At 36.7% G+C, this 18,404-nt stretch overlaps 2 protein-coding genes across 16 annotated transcripts in view; both read left to right on the forward strand.

Annotated features, from left to right (window-relative positions):
- gphna (gephyrin a) overlaps nt 1-2,842 on the forward strand; it is a 160,738-nt gene extending 157,896 nt beyond the window's left edge. For 12 of the 14 annotated variants that reach the window (XM_037541978.1, XM_037541981.1, XM_017724838.2 and 9 more), the window contains 2 exons: nt 1,624-1,720; nt 2,522-2,842. In XM_037541978.1, coding sequence (XP_037397875.1) covers nt 1,624-1,720; nt 2,522-2,655 — 231 coding nt within the window. In that variant the 3' untranslated portion in view covers nt 2,656-2,842. The remainder of the gene's footprint in view (nt 1-1,623; nt 1,721-2,521) is intronic. The other 2 variants (XM_037541984.1, XM_037541985.1) reach the window with 1 other exon arrangement.
- A 4,457-nt stretch (nt 2,843-7,299) lies between these two features.
- Nucleotides 7,300-18,404, forward strand: part of mpp5a (membrane protein, palmitoylated 5a (MAGUK p55 subfamily member 5)) — a 64,441-nt gene continuing 53,336 nt past the window's right edge. Inside the window, exon 1 of one of the 2 annotated variants that reach the window (XM_037541987.1) lies at nt 7,300-7,432. The gene's annotated coding sequence lies outside the window, so the exon portion shown is untranslated. Of the gene's footprint in view, nt 7,464-18,404 lie in introns of both variants that reach the window. The other variant, XM_017724847.2, reaches the window with a different exon arrangement.

Here is an 18,404-nt window from a genome sequence, read left to right on the forward strand (position 1 = left end):
TAAGTAAATTAGTTCTTCTTTTTTTTTAACAGTTTTTAATCTATGCTTTTGTAATGTTGCTGTTGACATATCAGTTTTGTAATGTTGAAAATGGAGATTCAATGTATAAGGTTTTATATGAGGTGCATAGCATTTTTTGTTTATAGCTAGAAGTTATTTACTTTGTCAATTAGAAGGGCAGTACCCCACAAACAAATAATCATATTCAACTAAAACAACTAGAGTCATGGTTTAGTGAATCAGACACATTGTTCATATTTAAATACCTTTATGTAGAGATACATACATATAGAGATTTAAAAAAGTATATATAATATTCTTTTTTACAAATACATTTGTCATCCAAACACCCATTGCTCTGTTCTTTACCATCTTTCACAACAGCCATACCTGGCCTGCACAAGGACATGCTGCTTTTAAGATAAGGTTTGCATTTGTCTGAGCTAACAGTTAAGACATTTTTAAAACATATGATATTGAAAATCAAAAGAAAATCTTGACTTTAGAATTAAAATTATATGAAATTTGAAAATATGTGGAGTTTACTCCTCTACTAACCAGTAACAGTAACTTAAACCCCACTGAATAGCATCATGCAAGAAGCATTCCTAAAATTATTACACACTTGCCTCCAAATACAGCAAGTTACTTTCTCCATTTTATATACTCTCTCCAGTTTATATAATTTCTGACACTAAATAGCATGCTTTCATCTATAAATTTAAAAACATACTTTTCCATTTTTTCCCCACACTTGTCTGCAGTTTTGTCCATTTTGATAAATAACAATATGACATACAGTTTCACTATACCATGTATCATGGAGAGTCTCTGAGTTAACAGAGAATTTTTGCTTGATAATGTGGTGGGAGAAGAAGGTGAAAGGATTTTATTGGTTGATTATAAGACATTTTAGAGGCAGGCAAAAGTTCTTTCATTCATTCATTCACTCCTTCATTCATATCCACTGAGACCTTAAGGCACCTCATTTTTCTAGGGGTGTCCTAGTACAATAGAGAGGAAGGTAGGGAGAAAAAAAAAGATTAATAATAATATTTATTAACATTAATAATATACATTTATGCATATTTATATTTATCTATATTTTTGCCCACAAAAAAATTATACCCTATATTGTTAAAAATGCTTAATGAAAGGAACTCTGTTCCTTTTCTGTTTTAAAATGCTCCAAATGCAGGTGCATTGACAGCAAGAGCTTTTTTCTCCAGTTCTGATTTCCCTCTTGGTACCACAAGGAATATTCTAGAGTGAGAACAAAGGTTACATGAGTCCCTGGATTTTAATGGAAGATTACAAGGATTACAGGACATAAGATGTTTCATTTAAATGAGATGATGAATTTTGCTTGATATGAACAAGGACATGAACTAAATTTTTGATTTCAGGTTAATGTTAAGCGATCTCAAAAGTTTCAGTTTGTTTAAGATTTAATTGATTCTTGTTTATATTAACCTCAAAGCAAAACATGGGCACTAAACAAGCCTTGACTGTGTTTGGAGTAAGGGACACTTTAATACAGAAAGCCAAAAGTAGGAGTATGTTATTGGAGACATATATGTTTCTCTCATGCTTGGATGTCATCATCTGACATTTTCTCTACAGCTCTCTTGTGATGTTAAGCTGGATCCACGTCCTGAGTATCACAGATGTATATTGACGTGGCATCACCAGGAGCCCCTGCCCTGGGCACAGAGCACAGGTAAAAGAAAATCTTCACGCAAATTAATTAAGCTCAGGCTTAATTATTGATGCCTAAACCCACTCGTTTACACCACACATGATGTGCTCTGGCTCTAACAAAATCTTGTGTTGATCTACAGTTGATTCTACTTTTTCTGTATATCTGTATCAACATTATATCATTAGCTAATTATGCTACTGTATGCAACTGTGTGTAACCAATATTTTGGAAAAAAAGTGTTTTTGTGCCTAAGGCTATGTTCACATCACAAGTTGAATTTAATGATGGTGCATGCACAGTGGAAAAGAAAACAAATTCCTATCTGACTGTTCTCATTAAGGTTGCATGGTCACATATCAGACATATATCTAATATAGGAACACATATGAAAGCAGCTCAGATCTGTTTCGAAAAGGTGAGATTTGCATGTCCACACAGCTCTGAAACATCAGATCTGTATCTCATTAAGGCAAAAAATTGTGCCATTAAGTTATGTAGTGGAGGTTACATAGGTTTATTATGTTTATGCAGCACATGCTAATTGTTAATGTGTTTATCTCTGCATCATATGTACAGCAGCTTCTTTGTTGTTAATTTCCAGCAGCCAGTAATTTTCTATGCCCGCCCAAACAGCAAGCCACAATCCCAGCCATTATAATTGCGGTATCTTAAAATTAATCCTGCCTTTAATTATCTCAAAGATAACGTTGTACCCATGAGCGAGCCCACCTTGTGCACACCATTAGTTCAAATGTCAGTAGAAGTCTTCATTTTTGTCTTTTGCCGAGTCTGACGCACACTTTCTCCTGTACTTCTCAGGAAACCAAATGAGTAGTCGACTCATGAGTATGCGCAGTGCCAATGGACTTCTGATGTTACCTCCCAAAACAGAGCAATACGTGGAGCTGCACAAAGGCGAGGTGGTGGATGTCATGGTCATAGGACGGCTATGATGTCGCCTTAAGTGGGATGTGAGACGTGAACAAAGAAAAAAGTGGTGCATGTCCACATATAATTTACTACTCTGTAATATGCAACGGCACAGTTAGTTTTTATTGATTTGAATAAAGTTGAAGTATAATTAGTGTTTCCACAAGAACAACTACATGGAAAATTTACGAAAAGACTATAAAGACATCTCAGTACATATATATATATATATATATATATATATATATATATATATATATATATATATATATATATATATTCATTCTGTAAAACTGTAAAATAATGATACAATTTTACACACACACAGACAAATACATATATATATATATATATATATATATATATATATATATATATGTGTGTGTGTGTGTGTGTGTGTGTGTGTGTGTGTGTGTGTGTGTGTGTGTGTGTGTGTATGTGTATAAATATAAACATTATGCATTATGACCACCTGTTCATTGTCCATTTTATCCGTTCCACTTACTATAAAGGTGCACTTTATAGGTGCCCTTCTGTTTCTTTGCATACTTTGTTAGCCCCGTTTTACCCTGTTCTTCAGTGGTCATGACCCCAATGGACCCTGACAGAGCAGGTACAATTTGGGTGGTGGATCATGACGTTATGGTGGTGTGTTACTGTGTGTTGTGCTGGTACAAGTGTATAAGACACAGCAGTGTTGCTGGAGTTTTTAAACACTCATTGTCAACTCTGTTAGACACTCTTACCTTCTAAGTCCATCTTGTAAATGTAAAGTCAGGACGATAGCTCATCTGCTGTTGCACAGTTTGTGTTGGTCATCATCTAGTCCTTTATCAGTGGTCACAGTACCTGCTCTGTGAGGGTCCATGGGGGTCTTGACCACTGAAGAACAGGATAAAAAGGGGCCAACAAAGTATGCAGAGAAACAGATGGACTACAGTCTGTAATTGTACAGTGCACCTAGCTGATACAGTGGACAATGAGCATATGAGCATAGAAACAAGGTCATAACGTCATAATGTTTGGCCTGATCGGGGTGTGTGTGTGTGTGTGTGTGTGTGTGTGTGTGTGTATATATATATATATATATATATATATATATATATATATATATATATATATATATATATATCTGTCAGTCAATCATATATATATATATATATATCTGTCAGTCAATCATATATATATATATAGATATATATATATATATCTGTCAGTCAATCATATATATATATATATATATATATGTGTGTGTGTGTGTGTGTGTGTGTGTGTGTGTGTGTGTGTGTGTGTGTGTGTATATATGATTGACTGATAGATAGATAGATAGATAGATAGATAGATAGGTAGATAGGTAGGTAGGTAGATAGATAATCATATTACACAACTATATTCTCTTTCATTGCAACTAATTTTGTGCGTTTAGTGATAGACCTAGACAGTAGCATTTTAATAAATAGGTGTAGGCACCTGTTCAAAACACATCTGAGAACTTATTTTCTCATCTGTACAAAATTCTTTCGAGGGATGAAAGCATTTGAAATTATATCAGAGACCCGTTTCGGTTCCCTGACACAAATTGGTGCTTTATTTTGGGAAGGGGAGTGGGGAGCCTCTCCAGGTGCACCATGATGACCCAGCTTTGTTTTCCCTTTAGTATTATACTGTATGCTTCATAAAAGTTTCATAAAAGCCTCACAAAACTGCTTTGCTTGTCGTTTATCTCGTGAATCGTGTTCATGTGTGCAGTGCCGAAGGCCTGGACTGTTGGGGAAGTTGTTGTGTTATGGTTATGAAACTGAGAAAGAAAATGCTGTTGAGCAACATAAAATGTGCTATCCATGCATCACATGTAAATGGAATTGTTTCTGCTGTGTGATGATTTGGAAATCAGTGAAATCAGCACATTAGATTTGCATTGCTGAAACACATTGAGAGGCTTGAGAGGTCCTGCAGGCTGTCTTAGTCAGATACATCCTTCTTAACCACCTCTCGGCATTGCTCTGCCTTTTACTCCCAACCTCGCCATCTGCTTCAACCTCTTTAACCGGCCCGGGCCACTCGCAGAGAATGAGGGGGTTTGGAATTTGTATTCATTTGACTTTAAGAGGACAATACAGCTTATTTACGTGCTGACAGCATTTTTAATCTAAATACATATTATGTACAGTTGAGAAAAAAAAAAAACAACGCAAGAGTGATGTTGTACAGCTGTGACCAGCACTCTTATGCAAAATACTGAAGCAATGAGGACACATTGAAAAACTCTGTATTATAATGTTTTCTGTAATGATATTAAAATTGATGAGACAATTAAAATAATTGATCATTATGTAAAAACATGTGATTCAGTTTCTCTTTTTAAAATAAACATGGAAAGCTGGCTGACTATATTCTTCTATTTTTCTACTATTTTATGTTCTTCCTTAAGATTAATCAAAATTTGACTATGTATCAAAAGCTGTTATAGTTCTTCTTACATATTTTCCAATCTCGCGTTATCCCTTAGAAATAAACAGTGCATCACTGTGCCTTTAAGACTGATATAAGATAAATGAGTTATGTTTTGATTGGCTGCAGAAAACATTAGCACTGACACAGTGGATAATGCTGCCTTCTAGCGCATTGCCATATGAGACAGCGCAGTAAAGCTTTTGAGATTTTGAGTTGGTTTGCATGACATCACAAGCAGTTCATTTAAAAAACAGGCTGTTTTTGCAGCTAACTTTCCATATATGGTCTCTACCGACTGGGGAGTGAGTAGTATATTTTGACACTTTCGGATAACTTCAAACTGAATAATTTTCATAAACCGAGGAAATTTTTGTTTAATTTTCCAAGATGTGAATCCTTTAAGGATTTTATTTTTTACATTCTTAAAACACTTAGACTGCCTAATTTTATTTATTTTTAATTTATTTATTTTTTTAAACCATTTACCATTTTCAATGTTACATAAAAAATGCAGGTCGCGGAATTCCGCCCGTTATTTTGGATAGTAAAAATTATATATTTGCATCCGTGTCACCATCACTGTAATTGAAATCAATCTCAGTAAGTTTCTCTTCAATTAACCACCTCACATCAAAACCACTCAATTATTGAATTATGCAAAAATTTTGAAAAATCTGTAGAATTTCCCCTTTAATTAAATTAAAGAGGCAGTATTGTACAGTTTTTTAGTACTTTATTCTTTTGTCTAAAGCCCGCTCTTAAAAGTTATGTGGTATTAAGTGGCAAAAATGGCATAACCATTTTCACACCTCTCTTTATCCCTTAGGGTTAAATAGATTTGCCTTTTAGACAGATGTATGTGAAAGACCTCTTTTTCTATCTGACTGACTAACACTTTACAAGTGAAATTGAAGGGTAAACTGCTGTTTGCTGAATAGGCAGTTCTATTTAAAAAAATGTTCATGGTTGGGTCATCAACAGTTCAATTTGACAACAAATTCAAAATACCTGTATATGTTTAACCTGTCCAGAGTGTATCCTGCCTTCCGCCCGATCGAAAAAGGGTCTGTTTTAATAGTTTACATAATATATCAAACTAAAAACTAGTAAAATTGGAATTTACATGCTATGTCCCCTTTAAAGGGCCCACATCATGGAAAACTCACAGAATAAAACAAGAGTTTGATGTAATATGGAAACATTGTTTAAGTTTCAAAACATATAGAATTTAAGCTACCAAAACAACCTGTTGTTAATTCTTTTTTTTAATGTTATGTCATGGAAATAATTGCATTTACATATGTCTATCTATTCCGAAAATGGCAGTTTTGCACTCCCACTCAAGCTTTACTTATGACCTGCTTTTGAATAAGGTACATAATTCAGGACCAGCCAATAAGAACAGGGATCATGTACATATTTCAGCCTGTTTAATTTTAAGGTTTAAAGAGATTTTGGATGGTCATGTAAGGATAAATCACAAATGTTTTGGGTACGCAAGCTAGTGGGCCTCAACGAACCATGTTATTACTTAGTGTGACATTTGTCTTGGATCGGACCAGCAACCCTGTAGACACATAGGCAGCCTGAGTGATTTGCAATTAGACCTCTGAACAGTCACTATATTAAAGGGAAATTCCACAGTGTTTGGTTTAAAAATATCTGCATAATTTAATCAGTGATGTAAACGAAGTCATTCAAAGTGTTTTGATGTCAAAATGTATTGTAGAGAAATTTGCAAACCAGATTTATTTACAGTGGTGATTATAGGAACTGCAATGTCTACAACACAAATATATATCATATTTACTAAACAAAACTGCCAATGAACCATGTGTCTTTTGCATGTTTCGATATGATGCTGACAATACTAAAATGGTGGTCAATCTGAAATAAGTCTTTGGATATTGTTCCTTATAATGCCCTTACAATACAGTCAAATACAAATACATTGGTACACATTTACATACTGAAGTGAGGAGGAATTTATCAATTAGACACATACTTAGATTATATTTTTGGATTTAAGAAGGGGTCTTAGAAGTACAAACGCTTATATATGTATACAAGATATAAATATATACATACTCAAACTTGCAAGAAATAACAAAGTTGTACAATAATAAACAGGTATAATATTTAGACATCTTACATATCAAACGTGATTTCGTGTTTGTCCACGAGGTTCGGTACTGCATGTCTGCAGCGTGGGGAGCTGTAGAGTAACTTTCTCGCGAACTGCCCCTCTAGTCGCAGTTTACGAAAACGTCGCGAACGAAACAGGCCCCTATATGTTGTTGTCCGTGAAAAAGACGGCTTGTTCGAAACATTTGAAAGCGGCTAAAAGTGAGGATACTTTCTTTTTCTCAACGTATAGGTAAATTATTCTTTTCTTTTTCTTTTATCGTCCCATATTCGTAAAAGGCGCGTATGTTTGGTGTTCAGCTTAGCCGCTGGCTGGCTAATGTCTCTTTCGCAACAGGTTGCCATAGGCGAAGCTACACCACGGCAAGGGAAGTGGCCAGCTAACCTGTTAGCTAGCTAAGCTACTTTAAAACTTAGTGCTTCGCGGAAACGAGTCGAGCTGTAAACTCTATACCATTACGTGTGGAACCTTTCTGTTGTAATAATGTGTTTTCTGGTTGTTAACTTGGTAGCACTGGCATTGGACCAGGTTTGTTCTACTTGAGTCGCTAGCACAGCAAAATGGCAAACATTTTTGCTAACTTAGGGCTGCTAGTTGCCAGTACAGCAGTACAGCCTGTTGCATGCCACCCGGTAACTGTCGAGCTAGCCAGATATGAGTTCAAATATAGAAATAGATTTTTCTGTGAAGTTTTATCAGTTTGATATGTTTCGTTAGTTTTACTCAAATCGACGTCTAGACGTCTGATCAGTGAGACATTCCAAACCCGCTACTCTTAGCTCAGAATAAAATGGCATCTAATGCTCGAGTTACATAAAGTGAATTTTTTTCTACTTCTTTGATCAGTATATTGTCTTTTATTTTCCGTAATGCGTCGACATATTACATTCCACCAGTCTCTTCATGGTTTAGAGTGAGTTGATGGCACTCGGACGCTGAAGTTGTTCCATTGTTTCTAAGATGATCTGTTGTTTGGAACTAGTTCTATTTTGATTAATTTAGATTAATCAGTTAGCGTTCATCGTGCATATCGAGCCGCTAATCTCTAGTTAGTCCAAACATTGCAACATATTTATTTGACTTATATGACCTGTAGTAATCTCATGAAATGACAGCCTGGCGGACATTCATATCCTCATTCCATTGGTAAATCACAACCTGTGTCAATTCTCATTTTGACAGTGTTACTCAGTGTGCAGTTTGCTTTGTATAGATAAGTCCCACTTTTTCATCCTAACATTGCATTGTACACATCACTAAATGCGATGGGAAGTTTTGCCTACTTTCATTGTTTTCACTACATAAGTACTCAGGATGTTTTTTAAATAGTTTGTTTAATGCCATGCATGTTGGATATCCTTGATAATTACTTACCCCATGTTTTACTGATAAAGGCCTAAGAAGTAAAATACCACTGCCAGCTATTTGAGCTTTAACCAGCCTTGTTGATGTGCATCCTGCATTGCTCTGTTAATGTAGCTACAGCTTCTTTGTGATTTGTCCTTGAGAACACGTTTGTACTACTCAGATTGCCCTCTGAACATGGGGGATTGGACTGAAGGAAGTCTATGTTTTGGTTCTCTAGTTAGCAGTGATGCAAACACTGAATTATATATGTTGAACCAAAAACATGAAATTTTTTTACCAACAAATATTTTTCTTTTTCTTTTTCTTCTTTTTAAAAGTGGTTTCTCTTACTAAAATTGTTGTTTCTATCAGCTGATCTGCTCCGTAAACCAAGAGGTCACACTGATCAAAATATTTGGAGGGTAATGTTTAGCTATTATTTGGAGACTTCAGCTCATATATGGTTCAACTAGGACTATGCACTATAAGACCAGTCAATATCAGCATAGAATACTTTGGTGTTTATGATTTTTGCTCTGAATTAGCTGTTTTCACAATGTCACATGAAGAAGTAAGCACTGGATCTATTAAGGACAGGAGTTGTGGATAATCTTTTGAATATTGATGTTTTCAAGTTGCAGCAGGTAGTTCACCTATTGGTATTTTCAATTATTCACTACCACTGCCTTCTTGCTCCTGCACAAACACAGCCAAATGACCCATGTCTAGTCTTCTCTGTAAGAAATTCACATGGAGCGCTTCGCTGATGGTTTTCATATCAACAAATTTGCGCTGTAACCACAATAAAAGCTGAAGTTTTGGTTCATGGTTTTAGTAAAGGGCTAGCTATCTGATTTTCTTTCACTTTTATATCATGAATTATTCATTTAAACCAAGAGTATCTTTTTCCATTTGTGATGTATGCATATAATATTGTGCTAGATGATACTCAAGGCTTCGTGGTGCAGCCAAAAATGGAAAAAATGAACGCTGACTATATCTTTTCTTGAAATAATTTTCAGTATATTATGCTAAAATCTAAAATATGAATGTTCATTTACTCTGTGTAGATACTGCACATGTAAAAATGAAGCTAATTGGTCGGTAGACCACTTAATGTCTTTATTTCATCTTTTAAAAAAAAACTATACTAGTTTTTGTAATGATTACTTGGTTTTGCAGATATTCATGGTGGATTGAATATATTTTAATTATCCGGAGAATACAGAGTCCTGCACAGTACCACAGTCATTATTGTCATTGTGGCCACGTTTTTCTTCTCAGTCCCTCTCCTCTTTGCAGACTTTCTCACTCTTGTCCTCCCTCCTGGTACTTGGTGGTTCATGCTTCAGTGCCAAGAGCCTTAGAATTTGGAATTTTTGATATGCAAGCATCAAATGTTGGAATGTTAGGCAGTAGCTTTGGGAAAAAAAATAATGAGAGACGGGAATTCCTCAAGGTCTTACGGCCTTTTTAAACAGCTTTTAGGTAGTTTAAATGTACTTCATATGATTGATGTGAAAAGTAGAACTGAAGGTCAATATTTTGAGCTTTTGTTAACTTAGTTGCTAACTTAATTTTTTTTCCAGGAAGTGACCAGTGGAGATGCTCGATTGAGAAAAGGAAATTTAAGAGCATTGTCTGTTGTGTGTCTGGTGGCTTTTGCAGGTGCTTTATCATTCTCTCTTGATGTTGATCCTCAAGACAAGTAGTTTCATGTCTATAACTGTAACTCGTCTACCCTGTTACCAAGCCAAGTACCAGCCTGCCTGCCTCGCATGTATGCTCCACATTATTACTCTCTTGCATGATTGGATTGTTTGGTTTAGCTTAGAGGTCCTTCAGGCTCAAGAGATAGCAGAGGTCATATGAACAGAAAGGCTTCCTGGAACCAAGACAAAGTGATAGTGGCTGACTGTAACTCACTTTGTGGAACAGGTCACAAGTGATAAATATAAGGACACACTATAGTATCAGTACTGTAGTATACTGTTGGGAAAATTGTAGGGGTCAACAATAACGATTGCCCAAAAGCAAGTAAAACGCGATGACGAAAAAATCACTTGCCCAATTGGGCAAGTTCATGTTGGGGTGGGGGCCGCAGCGTGTTATCAGAACAACGTAACTGAGGCCAAACTTGATTCACTTGAATATGTAACCCTTTGCCATACAAAATGGTCTTATCCATTCGTATGTCTAGATAAAACAAACTAATGGTTTTATTTGTTGACAAATGACGTCAGAATAAGGCGCAAAGGAAAATGACAACAACGCACAAATACAAAGCAAAGCAAGTGCGCAATTTCATTCCCTCATGGAAAACTCAGATGTTTTGTAAAGTTTGTATGGAATATCCTACAAGGCATATAAAAGTGGTTCTTTTTTGTTGGAACTAAAACTTTTGGAAAACAGTCGCTCCAGTGTCATGACAAGTCTCTCTGTCACATTGTGTGTGTAGCAGCAAACAAAAAAGCTGCTAGCCTAGCATGTCTGGGACACTCGATATGTGCATACAATGGATATACAGTGAAGCAGATTCCAGGTTGACTAAGTTAGTCACAACATATACAGTTAAAAGAGAAAGACCCATCACCGATTACCCACATGAAATAGACCTTCAAATTAAGAAAGGGCTGGAACTTGGTAGCCAGTGTGTTGTAGGTAAGGTAATATTTGCTAATGTATGCGTGCAAATGCTAACACAATTTTGTTAAAGTTTTATTTTAAGAATAATTAATGCTAACTAAATATATTAGATTATGTATGCTCATTTGAAACACCTTAAAATACAAAGATTTGTTCAGGACAGGAATTGGGTTTGGGACAATACATTTTCAGGTCACTTGCCCAATTGAGCAAGTTGGAAGAAAAGTTAATGTGGAACCCTGAATTGCTTGTTGTTATTAATATGATGTTAGAATTTTACAGATATTAAGTCCAAATATGTATAGCTGGTAATGATTACTGCTTCGCACAATACTTTCTTTACGATTAACTTCAGCATAAGTCCGTTTGTGGGGGGTTGGTGCTTTAATAACATAGCTGCTGATCAAACTTGGCTAATTTATCTCTTGTGTCTAATTGTAAGTAATCATTATTGTCTATTTAAGCACTAACAATTGTAAAAGTTGTCTGCGTCAGCTCAGATTTTAGAGCGTGAATTTCATTTTCCTTTTCAAAAAAACAAGCAGGCCTGGGAAGCTCCCACCCAGTGCCTCAAGTCATGCTCCCTGCACCTGCTCTGGCTCAAAACAACTGCATACAGTCCTGAACTAGCTCCTTACTGGTCCCTTCAAAACAACCCACTTTGAGAATTTAGGAAGGCAAAGGCACGCTCTGAATATAAAGATGAATTTCCAACCAAAATGTCTGCACCAGAAAAGAGAGACCATATTGGGCCGTGAGCTAGTTGAATCTGGGCCAGTCTGGCACTGAATGGAGCAGGAGAGTTTCAAGTAGACTACTTAAGCTCTTAAGTAGCAGATGGTTTGGGGTGCTAGTTGGTTTGTGTCTTGAGACATCCACCAAGAGCTGTCTCATAAAGATGGGGGAGGGGATCTTACAGACATGATTAAGCTCACCATTTGGAAGAGATGTATGAGGGAGATGCCATTAGCTTTTTTTGGAAAGGTTGATGGTTAGCTTTGGCTTGGAGTCTTTGTTAAATTTGTTAAATGCATAGTATTGAAGCCCCATTCAGCAGGCAGTTTAATGAAAGGTTTCAGTTGTGTGCGTGTGTATAATCTGTTATTGTTGGTGCTGGAGTGTTGGTAGTGGTGGTACTGTCATTAAGCCTGTGTTGTTGCATTTTCTGTAACCAGAAACACCTTAGGATGTAGTAGTTTCTGACATTGTTTATGTGGTTTCTTATCTAAAGCCCCATTAAATAACATCACCAGGAGTGCCTAAGTGTTGTCATAACATGTACAAACTGTAGTGTGCTCATAGGTGTGTTGAAAAATCTTTCTCTCTCTGTGATGAGATGTAAGCCTGCAATCCTCTTACATATTGTATGAAAGATTAATTGGATTTTCCCCTGGCAATAAATGGCACAGCTGTAACTTACCAAGGCTTCTGAGAGCTTAAAAAAGGCAGTTTTGCGTAATGAACATCACTATTTCTGTTTTCACACTTTTCTTTCATGCTTTAATCTTGAGTTGAGTGTGGTGAATGAGTTTACACACTACACATGCACAAACACACACATATGTAGTGCTTAAAACAGACTCCTTATACTCATCTGTTCTGCTCAGGAATGTTGTTCCCAGGCAGCTTTGCATTCCTGTCATTTGCATCATGGAATTTCTTCATCATTGCTTGCCTCTGACCTCAAAAACATCCGTGTGGACTGGAATAACACGTAAGGGGAATGGAATGTATTTGTACATGATTATCAGTTCTAGTATTTTATCTAGCAGCATGTAATCACTTTTATTAATGGAGTATGCTACTCCATTATTTTTGCTGCTTTTCAGTCTAATGCTCTTTCAGCCTCTTTGGACTAGGCACAGGTACATCCTTTAGTTTTATATGTATTTGTGAAATCACTGTTAAGTTGCTGAAGCAAGGCGGTGTAAATGAGGTTCTTTATTATGCGTGCAAATAAAATAACCTCTGTTTTACTATCTTTCAGCTGAAGAGAGCTCTGTCATCCACTTCTTAATATCCATGATGCGTTCATTGAGTCTTCCTAAAGAGTAATGATTTCCTAGGTTTAAAGGTAAAGGTATAGTTGTAGATCATCTGCATAACCGTGAAATGAGATGTTATATTTACAAATAATTTGGCCTAGTGGGAGCATGTATAACGAAAAAAGCACAGGGCCTAAGATGGACCCTTGTGGAACCCCAGATGTCATGGCCGCAAATGAAGAGAGGTATTTCCCAATGCTAACAGAAAAGGTTCTACATTTAATATAGGAGATAAACCAAGTTAGAGCCAAACTCTTGACCCCAACATAATGTTCCAAACACTCAGTGAGTATATCATGATCAACAGTGTCAAATGCAGTATTCCAGCAGTCTAGCAGGACCAGGACAGAGCAGTCACCTGAATCAGCATTAAGTAAAAAATTTGTCACTTTTAAAAGTGAAATGCCCTAAAACCCAATTGAAAAGTTTAATAAATTGTGTTGTTGTTTAAAAAAAGATTCAAGTTGAGTAAATGTAACTTTTTCAAGCACTTTAGCCAAAAACAATAGTTATGATGTAGGCCGGTAGTTACTCAGAACCCCTACATCCAGATTGTGCTTTTTTTTTAGGAGGGGCTGAACAACTGCATGCTTAAAACACTCAGGAACTGCACCAGTTGCTAAACTTGCATTTATAATTGATAAAACATCAGGTTCAGGTGTCAAAAACATCCTTAAAAAACCAAGATGGAAGAATATCCATGTCAGATGTAGAGCAATTCATGTGAGAAATAATGTCAGATAACTGTGCAAAGGAAACCAGTTCAAATTTCTCAGATGTTGAAATACCTGAAAGGCAAAGGGCTGAATCACAGAAATTGAGATACTAGACCTAGCCTTTTCAACCTTGGTCACAAAGAAATCCAGAAAAGCTTTACAGTTATTTAGAGATGCTTCTGGGCTGTAGCATGGAAGAGGATTTAGTACTGAATTTATTGTATTAAACAGATATTTTGGCTTATGCCATTTTTTTAGATCATTTCTAAAGAGTATTCTGCTTTTGCAGATCTGACCATTTCTTGAAATCTAATCAAACATGATTTGAGAATCTCAAATGATACTTGCAGCCTATCCTTCTATTTGCTCTCAGACATCCTACACTCTTTCCTAGCAGTCCTAATAGTGTCATCGAGGCTAGGTTGAGATTTAAACCTAGGATGTCTAACTCTCAGAGGGTCACCTGAATCCAGCACAGTTCTGCAGTGGGATTGAAAAGAAGCAATTAGGTTTTCAATACTCAAGTGAATATCACTAGATGAAAAATAATTTGTATAAGCAAGTGCAAATTGAGTATAATTTGCTCTAGTGGGGCCTAACGTTTTAGAAGGTTGTTCTGAAGTTCTAATAGCCATAGGATGTGAAGCTATCAGAGAACTGAACATAACAGGCATGTGGTCAAAAAATGCAGTTTCAAAAATTGTCACATTGTCTACGTTAAAACCTAGTTAATAGATAATAAGATCAAGAGCATGTCCGTTCTCATGAGTAGGGCCATTTATATGCTGAGTAAAATCAAACCACCTCTCCACCTCTTATCAGAAATATTTGTCCAGTCATTCTAGGATTGGCTTTATTGACCCTGGCTGTCAAATGCTGGAATAATATAATGTGTTTAAACTGCAAACCACATCATTTTAAGATAACTTCCTGGATCAAAACATGATTTAAGATTTTTAAGAATTTTTAGCAGCTATTGAAACTGTATGTAAAATTGTTTGCTGAAGATGCTCCACATTCAACAGGCAAAGGGTAGGTTGTTTTACAAAGGTTTTGTTATCTAAAGTTGATGCCACATGCAGAATAAAATCCAGTGATTTAGCAGCTGGTATAAGGGCACCTCTCTCACGTATCTCTGTTGTTGCAATTCTGATAGAAAGGACTAGAGAGTCGCTATATTTTGAATAATGTATGGGGGTGGCATATGCTTTGTGGATAACTTAATAGTGAATTAAGCGATGAGCTAAATTGTTACTGATAATAAGGATATTTTTCCAGTCCCACTTCCAAGTGGCTTGTAGACAGTTCTTTCTCCCAGATGTTCGGGGTTGGTAGCTGGAAGCTTATGGGATAAGTGAGCTAGTAAGCTGCTTTACAAAAAAAATTACCTTTAAATTAACACACAGACTAGACAATCCCTTAAAGGATGTTTTCCTGATTTTAAGATTTCATGGAACACCATATGCCCATAGAGCACTTCTTTTGCATAGAAACAAGAAAGATTGGCTGGGAAGATTATATGAGTCCTTAAAATGAGTCCTTAAAAGGTGATTGATTGTTGATAATATCCCCAAGCGCATGAACACCATGGTCATGAAAACAAAGTACTTGCTTTCTGTTTGTACTAGATTCTGTTGAGAATTGAAATGAGCCACCCAGCAATCTGCGTTTGTTGCTTTGGCATTAAATTTATCTTTTAGATCCTTTTTTTAAGATACCTGTAAACAACAAATCCTCTAGCCAATATGGGCTCAGTTTTAGTCTCTATATACACTATATTGGCAAAAGTATTCACGCACCTATCCAAATCATTGAATTCATCTTTTCCAGTCACTTTGTTGGCCACATGTTATAAAACCAAGCACCTAGGCATGCAGACTGCTTCAACAAATATTTGTGAAAGAATGGGTTGCTCTCAGGAGCTAAGTGAATTCCAGTGTGGTACTGTGCAACAAGTCCAGTTGTGAAATTTCCTCGCTACTAAATATTCCAAAGTCAACTGTCAGTGGTATTATAACAAAGAGGAAGCGTTGGGAAACAGCAGCAACTCGGCCACAAAGTGGTAGGTCGCGTAAAATGACAGAGTGTGGTCAGTGGATGCTGAGGCGCATAGTGCACAGAGGTCGCCAACTTTCTGCGGTCATTCGCGGCAGACCTCCAAACTTCATGTGGCCTTCAGATTACCTCAAGGACAGTGTGTAGAGTTTATGTAATGGGTTTCCATGGCCAAGCAGCTGCAACCAAGCCCTACATCACTGAGCTCAATGCAAATTGGTGTAAAGTGCAGCTACTGAACTTGTCTGACTGCATTGTGCCAAGTGTAAAGTTTGGTGGAGGGGGATTATCGTTTCGGGTTGTTTTTTTAAGCAATTGGGCTCGGCAGCTTAGTTCCAGTGAAAGGAACTCTTATTGCTTCACCAGACCAAGAGATTTGGGACAATTTCATGTTCCCAACTTTGTGGGAACAGTTTGGGGATGGCCCCTTCCTGTTCCAACATTACTGTGCACCAGTGTACAAGGTCCATAAAGACATGGATGAGTGAATTTGATGTGGAAGAGCTTGCCTGGCCTGCACCTGACCTCAACCTGATAGAACACCATTGGGATGAATTAGAGTAGAGACTGCGAGCTAGGCCTTCTTGTCCAACATCAGTGTCTGACCTCAGAAATGCACAATGGTCAAAAGCCCTTAAACACACTCCTAAACCTTGAGGAAAGCCTTCCCAGAAGAGTTGAAGTCGTTATAGCTGCAAAGGGTGGGCCGACATCATATTACACCCTATGCCTTAAGAATGGGATGTCACTCAAGTTCATATGTGTGTGAAGGCAGACAAGTGAATACTTTTGGCAATATAGTTTATTATGCCAGCCCACCTTAGAATCAACTTTCAACTAAGTGGAAATCAAAAGGACCATAGATATAATGGAGTCTCATTCTTTAAAAAGTTTGTGGGATAATGGAGAACAAAAAGGAGAGTCTTGTGTGCAAATTAATTAATTTTGGAGAATAGTTATTTTTAGTGTAGTGAAAGAAAAATCTTAATTTCTATATGTTAGCCCAGAACCAATAGGAATGATAGGAGGTATAGAGGCAAATTTGCTAGTTTCTGTCAGTTGTATCAAGGTAGATTATGACCAGTTAATATTTTCATATCCACTTAGACTATTTGAAGATTTTAAATGTATAAGACATTGCTTAGCTTGGTCACATGGTTAGACTGCTAGCTTGGTCATATAGAGCTGAATGTTATCTGCACAATGCAAGGTGGACAGTTATTCAGGTACATCTTTATGTGGGTCTTTCACTAGTTCACTTGTCCTGAGTCAGACTGAGGTTGAGCAGATGACCTCTTAAGGTCTGATAGAGACATGGATTGTGTGAAAAATCTGATATTTTTCAGTCTACACACTGGCGTTAATGGCAAAAAGCTCCGCTCGGGTCATCGGCTTTGTTCGTCAAAACAAAGTGAGCATGCAGACGTTTTTTTGACAGGCAGATGCTAAAGCCTACCAGTTACGTTTTATGATGAAAGATGACTGAAAAAAAGGCAATGAATACAGAACAATAGTTATTGTGACCATTTTACAGTTACATAGCAATTGCGACCATTTTAGTCACAGTCTGGAGCCCTGGGTTTTGTTTCACATCATAAAATCACTTCAGTGCAGCTGTTGGTTTGCTCTTCATCTGAATCTTTCAGCAACAGTCTCTCTAGCAAAATGACAGCAGGATTTGCTTCCAAGGATAAAGCATCTGAGGCGTGGGTGCTTGTGTGTTTTGTCTTGGTGGAATTTTTTGTTTGGCTGATTGAGCTTTAGTTGTACGTCCTTTCAAAGTCCACAAACTGTGTGGTTTTAAAAATATTGTTTCTGATAACTCACACTGTACGTTTGAATAGACTATTGTGAATGGACAAAACCTATGATTTATATATTCCAGAAGAGAAAAAGAGTTAAGTTGCAAGTAACAGGTCTTGGGTCTTGACACTCGAGTCCCGAGTCGAGTCCTAACTCAAGACAGCCGAGTCTCTATTCCAGACCTGAGGTAGTACGAGCAAGTCTAAAGTCAAATCCCAAGTCCGAATTTTCAAGTCTTAAACAAGTCAGTATGTATTCTTTAGTTAATGTAAGGCCATTTCAACACTGAACACCAAAATGACGGTAACAGTAATATAGCCTTTTAATGACAGCATGTTAGTAGTGTGGCTGCATATTATTTCTTTCCACCCTTCCAAATAAAATACAGAATCCATGGTACATAAATAACCATGACAGACATAGTGGTATACACGAACAGAAGTACAACACACAAAAAGAATTTAAGTACTGTTGAACTTAATTTAAAATTTATACTTAAAGATAATTTTTTTTCTACAATTGATTCGCCCCATGAAAGCTGGCACAGGCTCCAGCACCCA

This window comes from Pygocentrus nattereri, chromosome 10, assembly GCF_015220715.1.
Source record: "Pygocentrus nattereri isolate fPygNat1 chromosome 10, fPygNat1.pri, whole genome shotgun sequence".
Taxonomy (NCBI): domain Eukaryota; kingdom Metazoa; phylum Chordata; class Actinopteri; order Characiformes; family Serrasalmidae; genus Pygocentrus; species Pygocentrus nattereri.